At 30.1% G+C, this 26,126-nt stretch overlaps 3 protein-coding genes and 2 non-coding genes across 6 annotated transcripts in view; 3 read left to right on the top strand and 2 right to left on the bottom strand.

Annotated features, from left to right (window-relative positions):
- The window catches only part of LOC129905092 (fibronectin type-III domain-containing protein 3A), a 400,083-nt gene that overhangs the window by 348,941 nt on the left and 25,016 nt on the right, over positions 1 to 26,126 (bottom strand). The gene's annotated exons all lie outside the window — the stretch shown is intronic.
- Positions 1,923 to 2,126, top strand: LOC129907939 (small nucleolar RNA U3). Its single transcript, XR_008771224.1, has one exon. It is a non-coding gene; the product is annotated as a small nucleolar RNA U3 (small nucleolar RNA).
- Trnag-gcc (transfer RNA glycine (anticodon GCC)) lies at positions 5,627 to 5,697 on the top strand. The gene has a single exon. It is a non-coding gene; the product is annotated as a tRNA-Gly (tRNA).
- LOC129905095 (uncharacterized) lies at positions 16,884 to 17,931 on the top strand. Its single transcript, XM_055980471.1, has 3 exons — positions 16,884 to 17,289; positions 17,359 to 17,529; positions 17,600 to 17,931. Exons 1-3 carry the CDS (start codon positions 16,884 to 16,886, stop codon positions 17,929 to 17,931), a joined length of 909 nt encoding a protein of 302 aa, XP_055836446.1.
- LOC129905094 (putative nuclease HARBI1) lies at positions 18,010 to 19,212 on the bottom strand. The gene is made up of 3 exons (XM_055980470.1): positions 18,992 to 19,212; positions 18,642 to 18,925; positions 18,010 to 18,578 (listed from the first exon to the last, which is right to left on the bottom strand). Exons 1-3 carry the CDS (start codon positions 19,210 to 19,212, stop codon positions 18,010 to 18,012), a joined length of 1,074 nt encoding a protein of 357 aa, XP_055836445.1.

Here is a 26,126-nt window from a genome sequence, read left to right as displayed (position 1 = left end):
CTTCACATTAAAGCATAACCTCAAAAGTAGTTTTTTTTACATCTTCTAACGGTAATATTTCAAAAACGGGAGCTGATAGGATATTTCTGAATTCAGCACACAAAAAACCTATAGAAAAGTATATCATAGTCTCGGCACCAAAAACCTTGTAAATCTGTGTTATTTTTATACTTTTTGCGCATTGTAACAATTTTAAAATGGTTTTATTCTTAAGAAGAAATACTTGGCTTTTATATTGCATAATTTTTTTTGTAAGCTTTTAAAATAAAAAAAATTAATACCTATAATGAGAAAATAAAAAAGGTATTTTTTTTAGCTTTTCCTTGTAGATTATGATTGTTTGAAAAAAGTAAACGCTTCAATTGACTCATTTTAAACAAAAGTGCACAACCTGTTTTCTGATGACGTTATCACGTAAAATCATCGTCCGTAAACCGGCTTTAGAGACAACCTCTTTTTGTTTTTATTTTAATATTTAACAAAAAAAATTTTAAACTTTATAAAATTTGTATAAATTTACGTTTTTATGTTTCAAAAATAAGCTCGACTTTTGTCTTAAGCAAAATTTTAAATTTTCGATTTAAAAAATACCTACATTATGTAGTGTAGGTACATATATACCTAATTTTCTATTAAAGAAGTTGATAAAAAAAATATTGATTTTCAGCTTTGCTGAATATTAAAAAAGTTACAAGCCAAAAAGTAAAAAAAAAATGACAATTTTAAAGTTTTGAGCACTTTTTATCAAAATTATGTAAAAACGTTCCAAGAAAAGATTATTCACCTTAAAATTCTCTACAACTCTGCTATACAATTTTTTTTTTTTGATATGGCTATAAATACAAAAGTTATTAGGTAATACTTTTTTTGTTATCTTTACCTACTTTTTTCTTGAACTTTTTTTTTACCAAATCTTGAATTTTAAATGATAAGTGAGTATTTTATAGCTTTATGTTACAATAAAAAAATTCAGGACCTGCAATTTCTCTATAAGTCTCTTCATTTCGTATAAGGGGAATTTTTTTTAACAAAAAAGTATTAATAACTTTAATAGCGATACAAAAATAATCTTTTCTCGGAATGTTTTTTCCTAATTTTGATAAAAAGTGCTCAAAACTTTAAAATTGTCATTTTTTTTTGGTTCTTTTTTTTTTCTTTTTGGCTTGTAACTTTTGTAATATTCAGAATATCGAAAAAGTGTTCTTAACATAAAAGACGCTAAATTTAATTGCCTACGTTTTTTGTATTTACAACTTTTATGTAAGATAAATAGAAATCGAGATATTCAACAAAAATTAAAATCCAAGATGGCGGCTGAAAAGTGAATTTAGCGAGTGCGAAAATTTAGGGCAATGATATTCAGCCAATGCTCTGTCGAATGAGCAAAAAACAAAAAATTGGGGGTGGTACAAACTGATGGGTCGCCCATATATGAACATCATTAATGTTGAATTTGTGTTTTTTTTTTGTCCTTTTTTTTTGATAATGGAAAAACACGAACACGAAAAACATGCATTTATTTTTAAAATATGCTAAATCTATCGATTACTTAAATAAAAATTAGAATCACCTTTTAGCTATCACACTGTCATATAGGTAGGTTATCTATTCCATTGCTAATGATGCTTCATCACAAGCACATCTTATCCAAAATCAATAAATAAACAACAAGTTGTTGCCCTAAAAATATTTCTAAATTCTATTTTCTTCTAGCATCTACGACAAGCTACAAGACAAAATATTATACTTTATTCATCCCTCAATCAAACGAATTTCAAATGACACATAATTTACAACAACAAAACACTTTAATGAAACTTCATATTAATACTGTAGGTATTTTTATGTTTTGCTTGTAGACAGTTCACAGTCGGTTTGAGCAACATAATTCATAAGTATCACTCAAATTCGGTGAAGAAATTAAGACTATACTTCACAGGATCATTTCTGTAGTAAGTCTTCTTTTACTTTTGAAGAAATTCTAAGTAATCCCAACCTGCGATGAAGAGGTATATCGTTTTGTCTTGTAGCGTGAGGTTTGACTACTCTCCGGCGGCTTGTTCGCATTGGATAGTATGTCGTCGATGATCGCTCGGTAATAATGGGCAAAATGACTTCTGAGTGGTTTTAAACTTTTTTATAAAATATTCAAAAATTAAATTATTGTAGGTAGAATAATAGATGTTAAGTAGTTAATTAACATTTTTATTTTTTATAAACTAATCAAAGTTGTTAGTTGTTACAGCAAGTGAATAAAAATTATACATAAGTAAGTAAATTTTAAAGTTAGAGTGAATCCCGTAGTAGTAGAGTAGGGAGAAACATCGATGTTTGAAAAAATCGATGTTTTATTTACAACATCGATGTTAAAAGACCATCGGTTCTATCTTCGATACATCGATGTTTTTGTTGTTGGACATAAATATGATCTACTGACTGTATCTAAAGAACAAAATATTTATGTCTTATCTGTTTAAAACCCAAAAACCTAAGTTGAAATTAATTTTTAGGTACCTACCACAAAACATAAAAATTCATCACCAAAATGAAACATATTTTCTTAATACGATTTTCGTTTTTATTTATATACAATAAATACTTGAGATCTCTAATAAATACTATCAATTCTAAGCAAACGGAGAAATTGAGTTCAGGAAAAGAAGTTTGCACAGTCTGGTCCCCATCCCCAGAAGCCTGTTTCTATCCTGAGTGATGGTTGCCCCAGCCTCCGAAAACAAATATAGAAAAAGGAGTAACAAATTGAACGATGTCGATGTTTTGCAAATTTAACGTCGATACTCGATATATCGGCTTAAGAAACATCGATGTTTTTTGTATCAGTAAGTAGAAGTAGGTTAATCATAGAAGGTAAATTGTTTGAGCATATTTAGTAACGGTTTTTATAAAAACTATTTTCCTTTTTAAATCTGTTTAAATCTTTCCGATATCTTTTTTACTTCCCGAGATATCCTCACACTTGTTTGCATATTTCATAAATTTTATAACGTCATTATCTCCTTTATGATATATGAAGCCAATAACAAAGATATCAGAAAGATTTAAAAAGTTCTTGAAAGAAGGAAAATAGTTTTTATAGAAACCGTTACTAAATATCTTCTAACAATTTTCCTTATATTAAAAAATAAGGTCCGAAGTAGTCAAAAAAACGTTTTTTTGCATTTTCTAACGACAATATTTCAAAAACGGGAGCTGATCAATTTTTTCTGACTTCGGACTCGGATTCAGCACACCGAAAACCTTCAGAGAAGTATATTTTTGTTTCGGCAACAAAACCCTTGTTAACCAGTGTTATTTGTAATCTAACAAAAGATTTAAGTAATCTTACAGTGAACAAAAAAAACTACGAAGGCAATGTTGCCGTTAGGCCCCATTTTTAAGCCTCCCACGTAGGGGAAGGTGGCCTAAAATGGCCCCCCTAAGGAAAATGTCCTGTATCTCGAAAAACAGTAGCATTCAAACTTAAATGCTATATACTTTTCAAAGTTTAATATATTACTCTCACATTTTTTTCATTAGCGAGTTAAAAAAGTTCCAAAAAGTATTTAATTTTTTTAATTTTCAAGACGTCTACAAATTTCACTGATCAAATTTACCCGGGTAAAATGGCACACTGTCCAAACATACGTTATTTTAAATGCGAAATTGAGTAAAAGGGCTCCTTTCCCATTTTCTTGGAACAAGTGGTGCTTAATCCCCCCAGATCTTTCACCGAGTCATTTAAAACCCAGTTCATGTTGGTTGCTCGTCTAGTTTTTGTAGTTTTTGCAACTTTGAATGTTTTGGATGCTTTTTTCCAGGTTTTTTGACGAAATCAAGAGCTTTCCTCAGTCCAGGACTTCCTCTCTGTACATCGTTCATAAATAGCAACTATTTTCACTTTAAAAAATGAAAATGTGAAAAAAAATTTAAAATGGCATGTGAAATAGGTATGCCATTTTACCCGAGCACTAAGTAGGCCATTTTGCCCATTTTGAGCTTTTTGAATTTAATTTTTATACCAAAAAATTTAAAATCGTTTTAAACCAACTTATTTCAGTAAATTAATAAGAAATACTTCCTGCGTACATACATTAACTTCTTTTTCCAAAATACAATGTTTTTTATACTTTTTTTTTGCAAAAAAAATTTCACAAAATTATAACGAGTGTACTTTTTGAGGTGGATAGAGACAGTTTGACCTGTCAAATTTCAAATAATAGCTTGAAGTTGCTGAAATTTCGTATATGTTGGTTTTGCCAGATAAACTAAAGAATCGCGTTCATGAAACTTTCTAATTATTTTCGATTCTACGATTTCTAGCCAGGGGGCCATTTTACCTTGGGGTGCCATTTTAGGCCACTTTCCCCTAGTAAAATGGCTCCTTTTTATTTATAGCTTAACTTTTTGATCTGTTAACAGAACAGAGAACAGTTGATTCCAATTAGGTAGGTACGTAGATCTGGTTTCTGATTTCCAGAATTTATTCGAATCGAATTCCGAGAAAGTTATTGTGAAATATAAAATGCTTGAGGCTGGCCTCGCGGACAAGGTTTTTTGAAACATTTTTTTTTTTTGAAACTCAGGACGTAGTAGAAATTTTTGCATGCTATGAAAACCGTGCCTTAGCTGAAAGAGTATATTTTTCCGACTGGCACTGATAAAAAATGAGATTGAAAATAGATTTAATGCAAACACTTGCAATTCCTATATGCCCTTAAGTTCATGTATTCAAAATAAGGTTTTCAATAAAAAAATATTTAAATTAGGTAATACAAAAATTATTTAAGAACTGTGTAAAAAAATTTAATATTAAAACCTAATTTTTGTTTATTGAAAAAGGCCTAATTGCAAATGTTGTCCTTAAAACTATTACCTACATACAAAATTTTAAGCCGTGTAGTCGTGATTATCATATTTGGAATTTAAAAAAAACTCATTTAATTTTTCTAAGAGCCCCAAAGATTTGATTTTTCCAGAAGACCAATAAAAGTAAGGGGCTGGCCTCAAAAAGGCCCTATATTAGTATTTTTTATGTTTGTGGGGATCGTGGTTCGGTGGGCCCAAAACACCGCACTGATTGCCCCCAATAATTTGTAGTTTGTTAGCTCCCCGAGAACAAGTTACCATGTTACAAGTTACCTAATTCGTTTTTTTTGTACGACCGTTTTCTATAGTAAAAAGCTAAATCAAAAATGCAGGAAATTTTTTTTTTTTTAATAATCCGATAGCGGACCTTAGCTCATAAGGTGAATGGTTTAAATTGGTGTCTAATGAAAGATATCTTAACAACGAATACATAATAATGCCACTTTTTAAAGTGGCAACCCTATATAAAATTAAAAGATAACACATCACTATATTCGTCTAAACATTGTATAGTTTGATTCAGTTGGGAAATATTTTTTATCTAAAACATCGCTTTGATCGACGAGGCACCATAGGCTTTCGCCCCGCAGGATATGAACAGGCACCGTTGAACTTTCAGAAACTTAATTTCATGATGAAGCATTTAAAATCGGCTGGGTTGTCCAGCTAATAAATATTGAAATAGCAAGATTCATTAAAATTGATTGAACTTGATAACCAATATTGCTCAGCCAATTTTTTACCATTCAAGATAGTATAAGCATCGGTGGTTCAGTGGTAGAATGCTCGCCTGCCACGCGGGCGGCCCGGGTTCGATTCCCGGCCGATGCAATAATTTTTTTTTTTTTTCTTATTTATTGTGTTGGATGTTTCAGCTTATCATGAAAATAGTAGGTTATTATGTCGGCTAATATTTTTTAACGCCAGAAAACTTAAAGGTAGATTTAATTATTAAATTTTTTAAAAGGAAGGAACTCTTGGTTTATCTAAAACTTAAACGATATTTATCAATAAAATGTTGAAATAAACTCAAAATAATTTGATTTTGCTCATAAAAAAGTTCAAAGAAGTAAGTCATTTAGCCATGCAGAAATATGGTGTTTTACTTCATCTCAAAAATTCAAACCCTCTCAACAGAAAAACTGCTTGATGAATAAGTCTGAAACCTTGCATATCAATTTCAGGTATATTAAGCTTCAATAAGTAAGCCTCAGTTTAATCTAATCACCCATAGAAATTAAATAGCGGTAAATTTTCTAAAAAACCGTAAAAATGCCTATTTTGATAGCTTTTCTAAATTAATCTAAAACATAAGAAAACAATTTGTTTAACAAAGTAAACTTAATTTCTTTGTAGAGAATTGAATGAAGTTTTTAAATGTGTCCTTGAATATTCTGTACAGTGATCCGATGTTGAGATATTGATAGTCAAAGTCAAAAGTATGGTTTTTGGTTTGATGACTGATATTGCAGTTAAAAAAAATCGTAGAAGTTTGAAACAAAATGAACCTTAAATCCAAATAAATAGCCTTTCTAAAAAAAATAATCATTTTACCAGAAAAAATTTTCCCACTTTCTTAAGAGAAAAGTAAAAACAAACCAAAATTGGAAAATTTTTGTTTTTTAACAGTCCCACGATTTAGCTATTTTACCGTTAGAAAAAAAATATTTTAACATTTAATCCTAAAACTAGAAGAATAGAGCTTTCAACTGCTTTTTATTTTGTCATGATGGGATCATTTTTCACTGAGATACAGCCTATCGAAAATCACTAAAAAAATCACGATTTTTTTTTGTTCCCTTAATTTTTTGGGCTAGTGTACTTGAAAGTAAAGTTAAAAAAGAATGGTTTGACAAAATTCAGAAAATATTTGTTTCCTCGCTTAAAAGCAAATTGATTTGAAATTCACAAAATGACGCAATCATAAAGCTTACCAATTTCCACCCCCAAAATTTCAAAAGAGGATAAGTTCGCTAAATATACAAGTTTTGTTGTGGTAGGGTAAAGCAGTGTTGTGCATACAATTTGAAGAGATGCAATAGTTTTTCCCCATCGATGATTTTTTTAGATTATTCCTGGAATATGGTATTTTTATTTATTTATTTTTTTTTGTTTGTGGTTTTTCTCTATATCTGCCCTCTGATAATGGCAGTCAAGCTTAAGCAAAAAAATTCACGCAGTCATAGTAACCTAGGAAAAAAAAGAGGTAACAACAATGACGACGTCAAAGCCACCACAACGAGACGAAAAAGACGACCAACAACGATGCGGCAGAGGCAGACACAGAAATCCGTGCAGTTGAATTTTGAAATGAATTTTCAATTTGTATCCGCAAGCGATTTGGTAATACTTTGGCATTATTAATGCCTTGGAACAAAGCAAGACTTTTGTATACGCGGATAGGTCGTATTGAAGAGGGTTTTCCCTATATATATACCTTTTTGGTTTTTTTCTTTTTTTTTTTTAATAAATCCGTTATTATATTTTTTTTTTTACATTTCGTGCTATATTGTAAATCATGATGATGATGATAAAAATCTGTGTGAATATAATAATTTTTCTATACCAAATGCCTTGTTGCTGGTTTTGGTGTTGATGATGTTGATTGTTGAGGTTATAACAAGTCTTTACAAGTGATTTTATGTAACCAGATATTAAAGGGTTACGACTTTGTTAACAACATAATCAGCTTCACTCACTTTGGCTACACAGAGAAAATGCATTTTTTTTTGTTTTGTTTTAAATAGAAGACTTGAGGGCTAAGAAAATAAGAAAAGAGTAAAAGCTTTGATGCTTTGAGAAGGCAAAAAGAAACAGGGTGTTTTTGTTTACATAATATTCTTGAAAAGATTAGGTAAAGTAGAAAGAGGAATGGTCAAAGTTCGTGTAAAGAGATCGTCTTTTGAGAATTTAAAAAAAAAAAATAAAAAGTCTTCAAAAAAAGAAAATAACTGGGTTTTAAAAGCATCAGATCTTTGAATCGCTTTCCTAAGCAATGAGTTAGGGAAAATATTTTTTATTTCAAAGATTTCCATTTGCAAGGATTCAAAATGTACATAAGACTAGTGGATATTAGATTGTTTCAGGAAGGAACAATAACTTTTAAACATATATATTTATAAAAATGCGTCAAAGGCTACTTAATTCTCCCTTTGGTTTCTCATAAATTACCAGATTTAAAAAAGGTTTAAAGGACAATTTAAGAATTTTTGTCAAAAAACGTATATTATTTTTTTTTATATATATGCAGGTATATGAGTTTTTGTTGAAAACTCAGGGACCTTGGTCCTTTAAAAAGTCTAAGATAAGTGTTTATTTGATATATGTATAACATTTTATTTCATTTATTAGAGTCCTAAAGAAACGTGTAATTACACGAAACGTAAAAAAAAAACAAGTAATTAATCAAAACAGACCAAAAAGAACAAATTAAGTTTCAACAAAAAAAAAAAAATATAATTATCTTCCTATACAGATAACTATACACTATTGGAGGACTAGAAAAAAAACTGCGTCATACTAAAAAATCTTTTTCTTGAAATTATTTTTTTTTTTTTGCTAAAAGTTTTTAGTAAAGCTTCCAAAAACTTTATATTAATAATTTACAAACTTAGTCGAAGCTAAGAAAGTTCTTTAATCTCCGACATGCCTAGGTCGATAATAGCAATAGGTTTTCTATGACCGTTAAAATTTGGCTAAACAAAAAAAAATTACACATACACCATAGTGACCCGCTAAGAGTCCAGTCTCTAAGTATTCAAAATCATGCTTTTTTTTGCTCAAAATCTGTGTTTGGGCAATTTATAACCTACCTCAAAAGTCTAGAATCTCATGCCCGCAGGTGGCGAATTTCAAGCTCAAATCGCGAAATAAAGATTTTCAAAATTAACAAAAAATGGACTATGGACATGATTTCAAGGTATTTTTTAATGCTGATTTCAAAAAACTTAAAACTAATGCAATTTGAAGTTTCTGAGAGTTGTTGTACCACTTTTTGACGTGTATTAAATATATTAAAAGTAGCAAACTTATAACTACTGTAAACCCTTTAAAGGGTATAGGGAAGGGTAAGGAAAGTGCGTCGGCATCCTAATAGCTAGGAAGTTTGTTCGAGTCCTAGATGGGCAATTTTAAAAAAGCGACTTAGCACCACTAAAAAAAGGAGTTTAGTGATAGAATTCGTTCAAGTGAAATAGCTATTACTCCAGCTTATGAACTTGATGATAACTAGGGATCGCATATTTTCTGTATTTACTTTCATGAAAGTAACGTATAGTGTTGTTTTTATAAAGAAATATTGATATTTTATTAAATTATGTGGTTTTAAATGCATATTTTAAGTGCAATGGCTGGATTGTATATCCAAATTTAATTTAGATATTTTAATAGGAAACAGTTCTTTCAAAATGTATGCGTTTTACAAACCTATTAAAGAAAATATGAAATTTGTATGTACAAGATCAAGGGAGCAGAGGTATTCACAATACGATATTCCAATAATTAATCCCCTAATCATGATGGGTTCTGTTATCTTAAAGAAAATGATAAGATCCTTTCAACATTGTGAAAAGTATTCGAAATTGGTTTTCGGAGTTTGAAGTTTATATATTTATTCAAGACTACACAAACCAAAATGATGTATTTTTTACTTGCGATATATGTAGGTTCTATACATATATCAAGTTATGCATTCGTACAAAAAAAAAAGTTGAGATAACATTTTTCCATGACATTACGATGGTAGAGAATGCTGAAAAAGTGGGTCCCGGAAGTCTGTCTGTCTGTCTGTCTGTCTGTCTGTCTGTCTGTCTGTCTGTCTGTCTGTCTGTCTGTCTGTCTGTCTGTCTGTCTGTCTGTCTGTCTGTCTGTCTGTCTGTCTGTCTGTCTGTCTGTCTGTCTGTCTGTCTGTCTGTCTGTCTGTCTGTCTGTCTGTCTGTCTGTCTGTCTGTCTGTCTGTCTGTCTGTCTGTCTGTCTGTCTGTCTGTCTGTCTGTCTGTCTGTCTGTCTGTCTGTCTGTCTGTCTGTCTGTCTGTCTGTCTGTCTGTCTGTCTGTCTGTCTGTCTGTCTGTCTGTCTGTCTGTCTGTCTGTCTGTCTGTCTGTCTGTCTGTCTGTCTGTCTGTCTGTCTGTCTGTCTGTCTGTCTGTCTGTCTGTCTGTCTGTCTGTCTGTCTGTCTGTCTGTCTGTCTGTCTGTCTGTCTGTCTGTCTGTCTGTCAGTCTGTCTGTCTGTCTGTCTGTATAAGGAGCTACAGCCTAAACGGATGGACCGATTAATGTCAAACTTGGTATGTAGCGTTATTTGGCGACTCTCCAGAGGGGTTTTTGAAATTAAATTTTTTTGGACCAAAAATAACGGTACTTGTCATATACCGATTTTAGTAAAATTGAAATATCTCAAAAACGGCTCCAACGATTTTGTTTAAAAAATTCAAATGTTAGTTTTAAGCTACATAAGGTCTATCTTCTAATGAAAATTTCTTTTTTGGAAAATTATTATTAACGGTACCTGCCATAGAACCGTTTTTTTTTTTTCAAATCCGATTATCTCCGAAACTGCTTATTCGACTTCAACGAAACTTTTTTTGAGGAAGCATTTATATAATTTAAATATAAACCAAAAAACAAATTTCCAAAAAAAAAAATTTTGGATTTTAAAAAAAAATTTGAAATTTTTTTTTTGAAAAATCAAATTTTCGAAAACGGGACATTGAACTTTTTTGAAATTTTGTTTTTAGATGTTGATTAGTGATTTCTACAAAATGGCATACCAATTTTGTTTTAAAACATTTTTTCCAAAAAATTATTTCTAAAAAAATAGTTTTTAAAAAAACGGCTCTAACGATTTTGAAAATATTTTTTCTAAAAATGCATCTTAACATATCAATTAAAACTGCATACTTGTTTTGGAGGGCAATTTGATTTGAGATTTTATTTTATTTTTTTTTAAAACGAATTTTATTTTTTTTTCCAAATTTCTATATAAAAAGTCTTAAAAATTAAAGCAACTTTAACTCTAAGAGCAAGTTCGTGCAACCCAGTCGTGCATTTTATTTTTAATGTGGGGTTATATTATGGAAACTTACTGCACATTTACAGCCATATTTGTAAAAGAATCTTAAAGGTTGTTTAACTTTAAACCACCTCTAAATAGCTCTTAAGTACAAAATGTGTATTTATAAAGAATTTACACATTTAAGCAACGTTGCTTAACGATTGCTTAACTTAAACGCCGTTAAAAATGATTTCACCACATATAAATTATCATACTAAGATCGTGAGCTCAGTATCATGCTATTAATTTAACTAGGGTTTTGATGTGAAGACGTCATTTTGTTTTGAAATGAAATTATTCCCTAAAAGGAGCTTGAATTTTAAATTGAAATTAAAGAATTGAAGAATATTAATAATAAAAAAAAAAATTAAAATGGTTAATAAAAATCAACTCCCTCTTCTGGCATTGATCTGCGCATTTTATTTAGGAACCCGACCGACTTAACAAAATCATCGTCAAAGACCTAATCAGTGTTTTTGTTTGCAGTCAAATTTAAGAACATTTGTTTACAAATACATACATACTTACAAAATGTCAAAAACCACGTGATGTTTCTAAAATGTAGTAGTATTTTGTATTAGATTAGTTAATTTCCCCTCATTTTTTGACACAGCTATCGTTTAGTTAATCATCTGTGGGAATTCGATTATAAATACAAATTTAAGCAACGTTGCTTAAAGACGAATTAAATATTTAAGCAAGCTTAACTAAACAACCTTTGAGAGCCAATTTAAGCAAATCTAATAAATATGGCTGTTAATGTTTTTCATAACTTAAATAGGTAAGTTCAAAAATAAATGTAAAACCGTTAACGAAAAAAAAAATTAAATAAATAAAAGTTTTCTGAATAAGAAACTGTTTGTTTGAAAAAGCTAATAAACTCGATAACCAAACACAAATTTCCTGTGCCTACTCTTTTGCCATTCAACTTATCCAATGATCCATTTAATTAAACTTCGCACGAGTTGAACTTTTCAAATCAAATAATTCCTAGATCAACTTATAACAATCCTCTTAATTAAGTATCCTTGACATTATAATAGTCTCCAGTCTATATTATACTCATCGTCATCCTCATCATCATCAACAGCACACACATAGAGAACATGTCAATAGCAGGCGGTTTTCTATTCATTGTTATTGTTATGCCTTTATACAAGCATCAATCACACCAAACCCTAAAAAGCCCTTTCCCACCCTTTCAATTTCAGTTTACATACTTGTATAGAGATGAATATTATATGGCTGAAGTGAGAGTCGTCGATAATAAATCTTAAATAAGGATTATCCATGACACCAACAACACAATGCCAATCATATAGTGTGAAATTTGTTGGTAAATTCAACATTATCATCACTTAAATATGGGAACTCATTCAACACAAAACATTATTTACCCTTCAGCAGAGCACGTCCTCTCTGTGTTCAGATAATATGAGCTCATAACTTAACCATAATCCTGCTCAGTAGTCCATATCCTTTTTTAAGCATTCATACAAAAATGTATACACAAATACTACACACAACAATAAAATTCATATTATACGGTAACCACAAATCAAAACACAAATTGGGAAGTCCTTTTTTGGATATTTTGTTGTGTGTTGACAGGAGTACCTACAACAACAGGTTGCATTTAAAACTCTCATTCCTAACAATAACAAAACAAAATATAAATAAAATAAATATCGTTTTCTCTTAACCCAATGTCTTCACTTGAAAATACAAAACGACCGACGATGGGTTTTTAGGGATCAACAATGTGTGGTAGAATAAATGACAAGGGAAACCTATTATTATCCTTGTCCTCTTGCACGAATAGCATAGCATATCATCAATGTCATGTTTAAAAACGGGCTCCCCATTCATTTTCATTGTCTGGTATAATCAAATATAGTTGTTGTTGTTAAATTGAGGTTTATTGGATTTATAATTTTTATTTGAAATGTATTTGTGGGTGGTATTTTTGGGGTGAACTTTGCATTTGGTAAGATAAATGGACTCATCATAACTTTATAAGATGACAATCATCTGCATCCCTAATCTGTTCCTCCTGTAACAACTGACCCAATTTTATTTGAAGAGTTTTAACTGGTTTTGACATTTTACTTTAGAGTTTTATTTGGAATATTATCTACTTTTCAAATGAAGTCCTTATATGAAATAAACACATTTTGAAATTACTGGAAAAAAAGAAAACAATTAGACCGAGAGCCGGCAGCATATTTTGGCAGTTTTGGTATAACCGAAATTCTAGATATGCACTAAGGTGGGTCGTTTTTGGGTTTTTTTTTCGAATTTCAAATCGTAATAGCGCGGAAAAGTTGTGAATGGTGAAGGATTTAAAAAATAATCAAAATCGGTTAATATCTTCAATCCGCGCATCGGCTCTAAAGCTTAAAAAAATATTTAAAAAATGGTATTTTTTCAACAAAAAAAATTTAAAAACCCTAACACCTAATAGCTTTGGAAAACCTTTGTATTAGCTAAATATTAAGTAGAAAAAAAAATTGTTGAAATTGGGTAAGGACTTCCGGTCGCACATTTCCTATTTTTACGATTTTTTTTAATGGTTTAGACTATTTGGTATTATTATTTTTACCAAATTTTAAGTAAAAATACTGTTTCACATTGTTTTATCCTCATTTAAGTCTGAATATTTAAAAAATAATAAACGAAAGGTTAATGCTTAGTAAATTAATTAATCAACAAGTCCAGCCACGTAAAAACAAAAAAATAAAAAGGTGTCTTTGAGATCATTTCAAATATAAGTCAATTAAATTATTTTATAGTTTTTATTGCGTGATAAAAGCGTATTTATAGTTTTTTAAACTATGTATTTTATTTTTTACTTTTAAGTCTTATCATAATTGAAACTAGGTTCAATTTAACTTAGCAAGGTTTCATTTCAATACGATAATATTGGAAGTAGGCTAAAATTGATTTGAGGTGTTTTTTTTTTAATATTTTTCAAAATTTTGAATTTAAGAATTAGTATTTCAAAAACTGTTTCATAAAATGGCTTTATTTAGAATTTTAATAAAAAATGACTTTTTGTAGGTTTAACCGTTGGTATTTTTAATAATTTTTTTTTAAATGCCCTTCCCGGCTAAACGAGGGGAAGAGATCCCCCCCTACTATTCCTTTTTTTACCTGTATCGACCCAACTTACACGCTCTGGCTTTTTGGCATATTCCTCCTTAATCAACCTGTAAATTTATACTGTATTTTTAATTTTGTGATATTTAAGAGGTTGAACAAATTATCAAATTTATTTAATTCTCCTTTTCCCAACATTTTAGTCTTTACTACACAACACATTATTTTTTTTGCTTTTAGAACTAGCTTACGTTATTTGGTAGTGTTGTTGTTCTAATTAATGTTAGCACGAGTGGCATTGGATTATACTAGAAACTCAATCGTTAAGATTTGTCAATAAAAAAAGTTACGTATACACCACAGTGACCCGTAAAATAAAATTTTAAAAGTAAGCACATTGACTAAGTATTCTTTACTCAGTCTTAAAAAAGAGATTTTTAATTTACAGGAATTAAAAAACTATATTAAAAAATGATTTAAAAATGACAAAGACTTTTTAAAAATTATTCAATCTAAAAAAAAAATGTCATTTGAAGTTTTTTTTTTTTTTTTTGTCTGAGTACCTACATGCTTCCTACGAGTAGCTTAAAAATTCTTTTTATCGACTGTTTTTTGTCGTATAAATTTGTTTTATTTCAAATTACCACGATCATCATTCACAACAGCAGATATACAATGCATTTGCCGAATGTGATACAAAATATCGAAAATATATTAATTTATTATTTGATCGTCTTTTATTGCATCGTAAGTAAAACGACAATCTAAATAATAGCCCATTATAATTTTTGGATCTTTTTGTGAGACTCTTTGGAATTAATTTCAGCTATAAAGTTAAAAATTTATATTCTCAAAATTGGCAAAGTTTTTATTTTGGTGATAATGTATTTTTATTTTGTAATGCATTTTAATTTTCTTTTCTCTTAAACCTCAAATCTTCATATGAAAATGTTAAGTAACTAAGACCACTATAAAAATCTTTTTACAGGAGAAATCATTGTGTCTTGTTATTCTTAATAAAAGCCCTAACCATTAAAATGTGAATAATGCCATTACAACTGTTGTATTGGATTACGTCCAAAATTACTAGGATTACAGCATTTCCATTTGAAAATAAATTCTCCAAATAATATCCATATACAAATAAAAAACAAAACCAAAAAAAAAGTTGGAGACACCCAGGACAAAACTAACTGCAACTAACCGCATGTTTTAAGTCTGGGTTTCAAGTTACATTGCAAGCCAGATAGAGCCAGTACCAGTAGTCCAAATTCGTTTTGTATCTTCTAGAGATTTATGCCCAAGTACATAGGCATAGATCAGGACAGTCGAGCCAGGCGCATGTTGCATAGTACCTATACAACACAGAAGCAAAAAAGTAGTCTTTTCTCTGTGTAACACTGGATAAATCCATGAGATACATTGGCCATTGGGAAGCATTTTACTTCTTTCTCTACACTACACGTATGTACATTCTACGTATACAACAACGTGTATATATATTTGGATACGTGGTATAATAAATTTTGCAAGCAACTGCGGAAAAGTGAATCAACTTCCGACTTTCTCCGCAAAGCATGACTGACTTCACTTTGTTTGGAAATATTTTGGAATGGAGGAACGCGACTTCGGTTTTTTTTTTCCTTCTTCTTTTCTTTTTGTTTTTTGTTTGTTTGTTGTTGTTAGAGACTGTCAGTTTTTTTTTTCCTCATCACTTCGCAAAAAAATGCAAAGCAGTTAAAGGAAACAAAGCGATCATGAATTTCTGCGGTGTAAGACTTAAAGTGAATTTCATAAGTTGACTAAAGAATTAAAGTGAGATTATTTGCTCGAGTGAAAAGGTTTTTTTTTTTTTAAATGATGAAATTCGGAATTAGTACCACAAAACAAGGAAAAAATTGTTACACCAATGAAAATTGTTAAAAATGTTTCATTTATAACAGAAACCAAGAACCCGAACAGTCTATACAAATATTTAAGGTTATAGGGTGTTTTTTTGGGAAATAGGGAAAAATCCGCGATAAATCCGATAAAATCAAAGGTACAAATGGTACCCTTACGAAATTCATTAAATATGTTCTCTTTCCTATGGGAACTACGAATAATGTAAGTCTATAAAAATTTTTTATGTGAAAGGGTGTTTTCTTTTAGAAGTAAAGAAAATATGGGTATATTTGAAAAAGTGTGTAATACTAGAGTAATATTAGTGCTACCCTATTGAAATTCAGCAATTATATTACTTTTAAGATTAGAAACAAGAATCTAAACTGTCTATAATAATATCATGGTTAAAAGCGCGTTTTTTTGAGTGAAAACCAAAATGATGGGTCACCCTAATGAAATTTGGTAAAAACGTTGAATTTGGGATAGAAAGCAAGAATAAAGAGTTTTTATAAAAAAAATTTTGGTGAAAGGGTGTTTTTTTTTCGAAGAGACAGTAAAATTGTAATTGGTTGCCAAGTTTCATGAGTGTAACAATTTAGTTTTTTATTTGTTGATTTAATGTACTATTTTACCTGTAATAATATTAATATCTATAAAACTAATTTTGATAATATTGATTGAAAATATTTATGGAAAATTATTAGACTTAGACCCGATTTTTCATTCTCCAGTTAAACGACCAGTTAATTGTCTAACAAATAAAGTTATTTGATTCTTAAACAATCAGATAAGTACTTTGAATTTTTCAAAAAAAAATTATTTGTTGTTTACTTATTCAATCAATAAATTATTCGAAATGTCAAAAACAATTCATTCGAAACTCATCGACACTTTCATTCTTTTCGAACACGGTAATTTATTAGTTTGTGTTTTGCAACGGATTCAGTTTCTCCTGGTGATCGGGTAAAAAGTGCATTATAATAATGGAAAGTGAATTGAATGTAAAAAAAAGAGATAGATCGATTAATTTTTCTGCAGCAGAAACTCGCTGTTTGATTGAAATTTGTGTCAAATTTAAATCAGTTATTGAAAATAAAAAAACTGATGCGGTTACAAACCGCGATAAGGAAGCCGCATGGATTGAAATTGAAAATATGTTCAATGCAATAAGTGGTACTGCAGCAAGAAATAAGAAAGCTCTAAAATTAAAATATGAGGGGCTAAAAAAATCAACCAAAAAGAAAATGGCTTTAAACCGTCAACAACTTTACAAAACTGGTGGGGGAGCACAAGACCAAATCCCTTATACCCCAATAGAAGAGATAATTCTTGGAATGTCCTCGAACATCGGAGGTTTGGAATCTCGAAATGACAGCGATGAGGTTACAGGTATTAACATTTCAATACCATATCCAAACGTACGTACATATGTACATTGCTTTTTCCTGTAAAATATAGGTTTCGTTTTGTCAGAATTGGATGAAGGGACTATTATAATTAAAGATATAACCGAAGAAATCGAAGATCAAAGTTCCTTGAAAAATGATCCAATTTCTCCTGAAAATGCTGTACATGCTTTTGCGGATGATGTTGATTTTGAGAAGGAATATTCTCCAGCAGTCAAAAATTGTAAGCGTTTTAAAATGTTAATCTTATCACGATTACAAAATCAACGTTTCTTGATAAATCTATTTTCCAGGCAACAGCGAAGACAAAAGCAATTGGAAGCAATGGAATCCAAGTTCACTAAAAAAGAAAGTATCTCCATGTCTTCGAAAAAATACAAAGTTACCATCGAACGAAAAAATAAAATCAAAGTTTGACGCCTTAGGAGATGCAAGGATGGAACTGGTGGGAATTCAAATTGAAATCGCAAAAAATGAATTGCAACAAAAAAAAACTGAGCACGAAGCCCTTATGCGTCAACGGGAAAAAGAAAATGAAGTTAGAATGCAACATTTAGAAAACGACGAAAAGAGAAGACAATCTGAACATGAGTTAAGAATTAAAAAACTGAAGGAAAAAAATTAAATGTTTTTTTTTTTTGTCATACTAATTTTTATGTTTAATTAATAAATAATAATAAACACAATGCTGTTTTATTTTGGTTTAGAGAAGAGATGCAAAATAGTCTAACAAAACATGTCTTGTCTGATTGTGAGTTTGGAAGTCATGCGAATGTTGATCCGTAAATACGTCAATATCTACAACAATTTCTGGATCATCTGGTGGCTCTTCATCTTTTTGGTCGATAGCCAAATTATGCAAAATTGCAGTTGCCACAATTACATCTTGCACGAGCGGCAAATTACAACGCATTCCAATGCTAAGAACTGGAAATCTTCTTTTCCATACCCCGAAACATCTTTCTACAGCATTTCTAGTTCTAATGTGTGACTCATTGTATAAGCATTCTGCTCTTGTATGTGGCTCGCTTAGAGGAGTCATGAGATAACTATTTAAAGCATATCCACTGTCACCAAGTAAAATGCCATTTTTGAAATGTCCACTATCAAACCGATATTTTATCGCAGAACTTGCAAATATGAGGCTATCATGTGTAGAGCCAGGCCATCTTGCAACTACGTCTTGAATTTTTAAATCTGCTGAGCAAAGTGCTTGAACATTTATGGAAAAATAGCCTTTTCTATTCCTAAAGTTTTCAGCAGTTTCGCCACCTAAAAATAAGCAAAGGAATGTTTTTGTATTTTTCCAAGATACATAGATTGAATATCTTTCACCTGGCGAAATTATTCGCACGTGTGTGCAGTCGATTGCTGCAATTACCCTAGGGAATCTGGCTACCTTATAAAATGCTTGTTGAACTAAAGTATAGTTTTGATTCGTTGGCATTTTGATGAAAAATGGGCGCAAAGATACAATGGCTTTAGTGACTTTTTTAATTATCACACATACTCTGGATGCATCAATTCCCGCAAAGTCCCCAATGGAAATATAAAAACTTCCAGTCGCATAAAACCTTAGCGCTATTAATAACTGGGATAGGGGAGGAACGCACTGATTTCTGAAATTTTAAAATTTGTTGGTAGAATTTGAATTTCAATTTTTAAGGACGCAAACAAATATTTACCTTTCTGTTTTATGTTGAATTTTGTCTTCTATCAATCCTAATAGGTATTCAACGGTTTTCTTCTTAAGCCTAAATCTTCTTCTAAACTCTTCATCTTCCCATTCTAAAAAATGGTTGGGTCTGTTTCTAACCACCCGTTTTTTTCTTGATCGAAACAAACCAATTTCGTTTTCCTCCGATATAAGGGTATCATCAACAATTTCAAAAAAGTCCATTTTCATAAATTCAACTTTTTTTGACAATTCAATGTTTAATTCATAGGAACAAATCGTTATTCTTCTCTAATTTGAGCAGGTAACTTTATTCTCATAATAAACAATTTATTCTTCAGAATAAGCTCTATCTGATTGTTGAAAAATTGATTTTTGCTTTATCAAAAGAATAAACACTAACTGACTGTTTATCTGACGAATGAAAAATTGGCCCTTAAAAGATATTCTTAATCAAAGAAAAAACTATAATTTTTCTTACATGTACAATTTTGAAGGAGCAGTTCGAAAAATAATTCAAAAGATTATAAATTGATCATAAGAACTCATATGGCTTGATTATTTAGATAGCGCAGCGGTAGAAATTTCATATCAATGGTTCAAGTTTATCTATAAACAAAAATGTTACGCATACACCACAGTGACTCGCAAGCTCTGCGATTTTGTCACTTGATTGAACTGGCTAAGAAAGTTTGTCAAGATATAGTTTAATCCATTGAAAAACTTTTTTTTGTATACTTATGATAAATAAAATGTTAACAACAAATTTGATCTCTTGATCATTTAATGAAAATTACCTCACACGGATACTTTTAATACAGTTGAAACTCGATTATCCGGGATTCGATTAACCGGGACGCTCTATTATCCGTGATGAAAATATTTGAAATTCTTTCTCGACAATAAACAAAATTTATTTATTTAAACTCTATTATCCGTAATAAACTCTACTATCCGTAATATGAGAACAGGAAAGAAGAAAATTTAAGTAAAAAATACAAAATCAGCACACAAAAATAAGGAAAATATTTAAAATTTTTTTTGTAGAGTCTTATTTTTTTTTTTTTTTTTTTTGAAAAGCAGAATTATTCTGGAACAACATATCAGGATTTACTGCTAGTTGACTGCATTCACATTAATTCAATCGAAGAAAAGCAACGGGTAAAATCCCCTGTCACACAATAGGTGTGTTTTTTATTACCACCGGGCTTAGCTGGACAAAAAAACGCCTCGGGGCTTAACCGGAAATCTTGGCAGCACTGCTTATTGAATGTTCCGAAATCAGCAGACACAAAGAAAATTTAGAGTTTTTATATTTATCGCTTTCGGGTTTTCTTGTATTTTTCTTGTATGTTTTACAAAGAGATACAAAAATGTATGCTAGCAAAACTAGTTAAATAATTTTTGTCATTTCAAACGTCAGTTTTCCCGTTTGTAAACCAATTCTAAACAATTTATGAAAAAATTAGTTTAGTACCACAGATTTAAAACTGTTTAAAAAGTTAACCCAGAATTATAATTGGAGGAAGCAGTCGGAAGCTTATGTCAAATCCTACGTTTTTGTTCTTTGAATTTTTGATAAGTTTTCATCCGTCGAGTGCGGTTGGAAGCGCTGTTCCCGTCCGTTGAATCGGACGCTTCAGTCAATTATAGTTCTACCTTTAAGCCCAGGGATATTATCGGGCTTAACAACCAAGCCCAAGGGGCTAAGCTGACTGCGCTTTTTTTGTCCAGCTAAGCCCGGTGGTAATTAAAAAAAAACCTAAACATGCAACAATTTTTTAATTTTCCTTAAAGTTCATAATACTCGTAATTAATCTCGTGATATTGTAATGTATGTTCAAACAAAAATATGAATTGTTACGTTTATGGAATAATTTTTTAATTGTTTTCTTTTTTTTTAAATAATTTTTTTAATAAAAACTTAAAAACATATAAACTTTTTCTTGAAAAAAAAAAGTTCTATTATCCGGGATTTTCGATTATCCGTAATGGGCTCGGTCCCGACCATCCCGGTTAATCGAGTCTCAACTGTATTTGAATTTTTTTTTTTTTTTTGAAAAATCATTTTTTTTAAACGGGCCTAAGAATTTTTTTAAATGTTGTTTTTGAGAGTCAATTAATATTTCCTTTTTTTAGGCGTATCAAATTATATTTAAAAATGTTTGAATTTTTTTTTTGTATAAACAATTATTTTATTAAAAAAAAGGCTCTAAAGATTTCAACAAAAAAAAACCTAAAATCTCCTTACTATAGAAAAAATGTTGTGGAATACTTCATTTAGAGATACAAATCACTAAAAAGAGATGTTTTTGTAATTTAAAATAAATTTAGGTACATTAGTTTTTGAGTTTTTCATAAATTTTTTTTTTAATTAAATTAAAAAAATTCTTTTAAGAATGCATTTTATAGTTTATATAAAAAAAAAATGTTACTTTATTCTTGGGATCATGTGAATATTATTTCAAATGCCTTAATTGCTTCTTAACAAATATTTCTTCTCACAGTAAAAAATCTGCAAATTAGAAATTTCAAAATTTTCCTTGAGTTCGAAAAATTTACTTAATCCTTGTCACTTTTCAATATAAGAAATACAAGGTTATTTTATTTTGAAAGATTTATGTACCTATGTATATTCCTTGTGAAATTCCCCAAAAATTGAAACGTCAAACAAAATATGTGTGGCGCTTGTTCCTTACATATAATTTGTTTTTTTTTTTCTGTTCATGGTCTGTGGCTCTGCTCTACTCTGCTGTAACTTCAACTCAACACCGTGCTGAACACCAGTCGTTTTCTCCAGCATATGTGCCCTCCCCGAAACATATAATTTGGACAAATCTTTGTGGTTGGGAAAAAAAACTCTTGAAATACACATATCTCTACTCTAGTACATACCTCTGCGAAGTCAAGTCAAAAGTTTGAGCTGTTGAAGGCACCCAGGTGAAGAAAAAGGATATAATCCCTGGGCACTAATGAATAATTTGGGTTCATGGCTCGTGGCTTTTTGACTATAGGGTACCTTACACACACATTCCCCTTGTCAGACACTGTTTCACCAACCGAAGTGGTGTGAATTTTATTTTTATTCATCATGAATGCATGAAAAATCTGGGTATGAGAGAGGCTATAAAATTTAACACTAGAAGTGGGTGTGTGCATCGTTGAGCACCACATTATATCTTCGTTAAAGTGAGAGACCCCAAAATTGAAACACACTACATATACTTTAAACTCACGCCGAACTACCGACACAGTCTTCAGAAGGTTAAATAGCGCCTTGACGATGAAGAGCGACGATGATGATGACGACCGCCGTTGTTGACTAAATCCACGTTAGGAAATGGGAAATTTTTGAAGTTCAAATGTCGATTTGGGGAACGTGTTAACGTCGAATCGTGTTAGGGTAGGTTAAATTCATGACAAATTATTTGATAGCGCGCTGGTAAAAGGTGCGATGTGGAGATGTGATGAGGTTTTAAACGTGAAAAAAAAGGTGTTCATGTGAATTTGATTTATTAAAATTGTGATGAGCGTTTTGAAGACTTTTTGCGTAGCGTAGGAGCAATCAGTGATATTTCAAAGCTTTGTGAAAAGTTATCGTTTATAGCTTAAAAGCAACATCCTTTTGAAAAAGGACTCTGACTTTAATATAATGGACTTTTTTTTCGAGAAATTTAAAAACTGGTAGGATATAAAGTGACTAAAGACGCACCCCTTAAAGGTTAAAGCTATATTTACTACTTAAATTGTGTATCATTTGTAAATGAGAAATTAAGGTCCTTATGCAAAAATTGCCAGGAAATAAAATTGAAAATTCAACTCAAAAATTCTCAGTATCAAGTTTAAAGGACTTAAAAGTATACTTATACTTATTCAAGCTCTTGACCTTTTGGCTTATTAAATAATTCAAGATATTAAACTATAAGGATACGATGAGAACCCTAAACATCTTTTGCCATCACTCTCATATAAGGACATAAACAAGCTTATAGTGAAAAAGTAATACGAGTAGATAGCAGCCTCAGAAAAAGTAAAGAAAATAAAAGGATAAATAAAAACGAAATACTTCTCACACTCTATGAGGTTGAAGTACTGCACTCATTTTAAGCGCACTCCCAATCGTCCTCGTCCTCGTCATCATCATCGTTGTCGTCGTCATCAGCGTCATCATAGATACTTTTACACTCTGGGTCTCTAGATTTAAGCCAAATATTTAACAAAACCATTTATTACAGTAGAAAAGAAAAGTTATGGTTATTTTTTAACCGATTAAGAACTTTGTATACACTTCAGGTCAAATAAAGATTTATTCAGAATTGCAAACCTTAACATGTTTGTGAGCTTTCTTATAGTGGAGTAACTTAAGCTCAAAAAATGGCAATATTAGGGAACCCGGCCGAACAGCTTAGATTTTGATGATCTTTTTTTTTCAAACGTAGGTAGTTAAAAATACTTTAAAGTCTATAGATTAAAAATTGCCGTTTGTGTTGCCGTTTTGATTTTGTAAATTTAATTGAAGATTTTTGTGAACAAGAAAAAAAAATTAAAAAAATTTTGCTTAAATTTCATAAATTTATTGATGCCAAAAGATTGTCTAGGAAACTCAAGGAAAAAAAATATATGGGAGTGAGGGACAGTCTTCCATCGTTCAAGCGATAGATGCAATTTTCTTATTCATTGACACAAAAAAAAATATTTGAACACAACGGCAACACCTACAATATTTAAATATATACATTTTTAAAAAGCTAGAAGCTTAGTCATATTAAAAAAATTAAAATTAGGTTAATTGAATGAAGGGCTTTTAAAAGAATAGTAATTGAACTCAGATTTTTGAAAAAAAAAAATTATTGACAAAATTTTAACATGTCGTTTATAAAACTTTTTTCGTATTATAAAATGCATTTATTTACAATTTTTTTTTGGCCACATTTATTATGATTTGAAATTATAAAAGGAAATGTCAAAATGTATTACGGTTTATGAAAAAAATTAAAAAGTATTTAATTTTCGAAGAATTTTTTTTTAATAGAAGTTTTGAAAAAAATTTAACTTATTTTTTTTTAAATTTAACATTTAAATATAAAGTTTTTTTTATTCATTCAATACCCCTTATTGTTGAAAGATAAATAGCAAAAGTTAAAAGTTCTTATTTGCCAAAGTCTTTGAGAAATTCAATTATTTCAATGCAAAAATTTTGGTTTTATCAAGAAAATTTGATGAAATTGAAGTAATTTTTATATATTTTTTTTCAAAACTGTAATATATATTACCTTTTCCTCTTCGGAATTCAACTGAAAATATTTATGGCCAACAAATTTTCTTAAATCAATTCTAATTTTACTACGAAAAAGTAAAAAAAGCCATTTAACATTTTTTAATAACGTTTTGAGTTGAGGACTATTCTTTCAAAAACTCTTGATTAAATTTAGTGGATTTAAATTTTACAGATAGAAATGAGATTCTGGCTTTTTAAAAACATGTCTGTAAATATTGTAGGTGTTGCCGTTGTTTTATGAAATTTAAGCAAAAAAATGGTTTGGTTCAAAAAAAATTTAATTTTAATTTAAAAAAAAACAATTCGGCAACATCGGCAATTTTTAATCTATAGACTTTAAAGTATTTTTAATTAATAATTTGCTTTTGTTACTCTACTATTAGGAACATGTTCAATTGAAGAATTGCTACTAAGAAATATCTTAAAGTTAAAACATTTTAGTGACATAGAGTGTTGAGTAAAGTAGGTATAGTAAAGAAGTTACAAAAGGACCAAAACGAGACTATGAAATGGGTGAAATGACTCAAGTTGTCGTAAAATCTCTTGCGAAAATGCACTTTTTATGTTTGCTCGTGTCCGCATGTCCTGCCATATGTTGTGTATGGTAGAGAGATATATATTTTTATTTTAAGTATTTGTTGGTCTTTTTTTTAACTTTTAAATAATTTTTTTGTTACTTTAATGCCGTTGATATTATTTGTTGGTTTTCTCAATAGCCAAACCCTTTTTATTCGCTTATATTTTAAATTTACTGTCAAAAAAAAAAAACTTTGCAACTTAAAATATAATTGCAATAAAGATCAAAAAATGTATTGGCTGAAGTGAAATGATTGAATTGATATCCATTAAATTGGTTTAAATTCAGTTTTAAGGCTTAATGCGGTTATGAATATTCTTTTAAGTTGTTGTTGTTGGTGTTAATTATTTATATTGAAACAAAAAATATCTTTGAATTTATTAAAGGACACATGAAAGCAAATTAAAGCTATCGCTTTCCAGAAAGAAGAAGCAAGCAATTAAAGGTAAATCCACATTTTGTCAATATTTACTACACTATTAATAGTAACAGAGGCAGTTTTCATTTGTATACTGCGTAGTAAATTCTGGTTAAATCTGATTTATGAGGTCAAAGGTTAACAAAATAGCTTGCGGAAAGAAATCTGGAATGGGTATGGTCAAGTTATTGCGTGTATTTTTAGACATTTTTGAAAATCTTGTGTTCGACACTCGAGTACAAAAACTAAGTACATATCGCTCATTTGCTCTATAAACTGAATACTCTCATAGCTCAAAAATCAAGGTACAGGGTCATAAGTCCACTGGACAAAAGTCAATCACAACAAAAACATTACTGTTAAAAAAGGAGCCAAGTTCTCCTATTTTGAAATTATGCTGGCACAAAAAGTACTGAGATGTAAAAGTGTACCAAGTTCTAAAGTTTGGGTTCAAATTCGTATCAATAAAATTTTGATTGCTCTCTTGACAATTTTTCTTTTAATTACCGATTTTTAAAGTTATTTCAAAAATTGCCAAGTAAACAATCAAAATTTTATTGATACGAATTTGAACCCAAACTTTAGAACTTGGTACACTTTTACATCTCAGTACTTTTTGTGCCAGCATAATTTCAAAATAGGAGAACTTGGCTCCTTTTTTAACAGTAATGTTTTTGTTGTGATTTCACTACTTTTTGCAAGGTATGGCTGTAGAATTGAAAATCTCTATATTTGATGAAAATTCAGTGAAAATGGGCGGTTGCCACGCCCCCTGGCTGAAATTCTCAAATTTTAAATTTTTTCCTTTGCGTAAACTACCATCTCTACCATTCTACCATTCTACCAAATTTCAAGATTCTACGATAATCAGA

The sequence above is a fragment of the Episyrphus balteatus genome, chromosome 1 (assembly GCF_945859705.1).
Source record: "Episyrphus balteatus chromosome 1, idEpiBalt1.1, whole genome shotgun sequence".
Classification (NCBI taxonomy): Eukaryota; Metazoa; Arthropoda; class Insecta; order Diptera; family Syrphidae; genus Episyrphus; species Episyrphus balteatus.
This window is presented reverse-complemented; position numbering and strand designations above follow the sequence as displayed.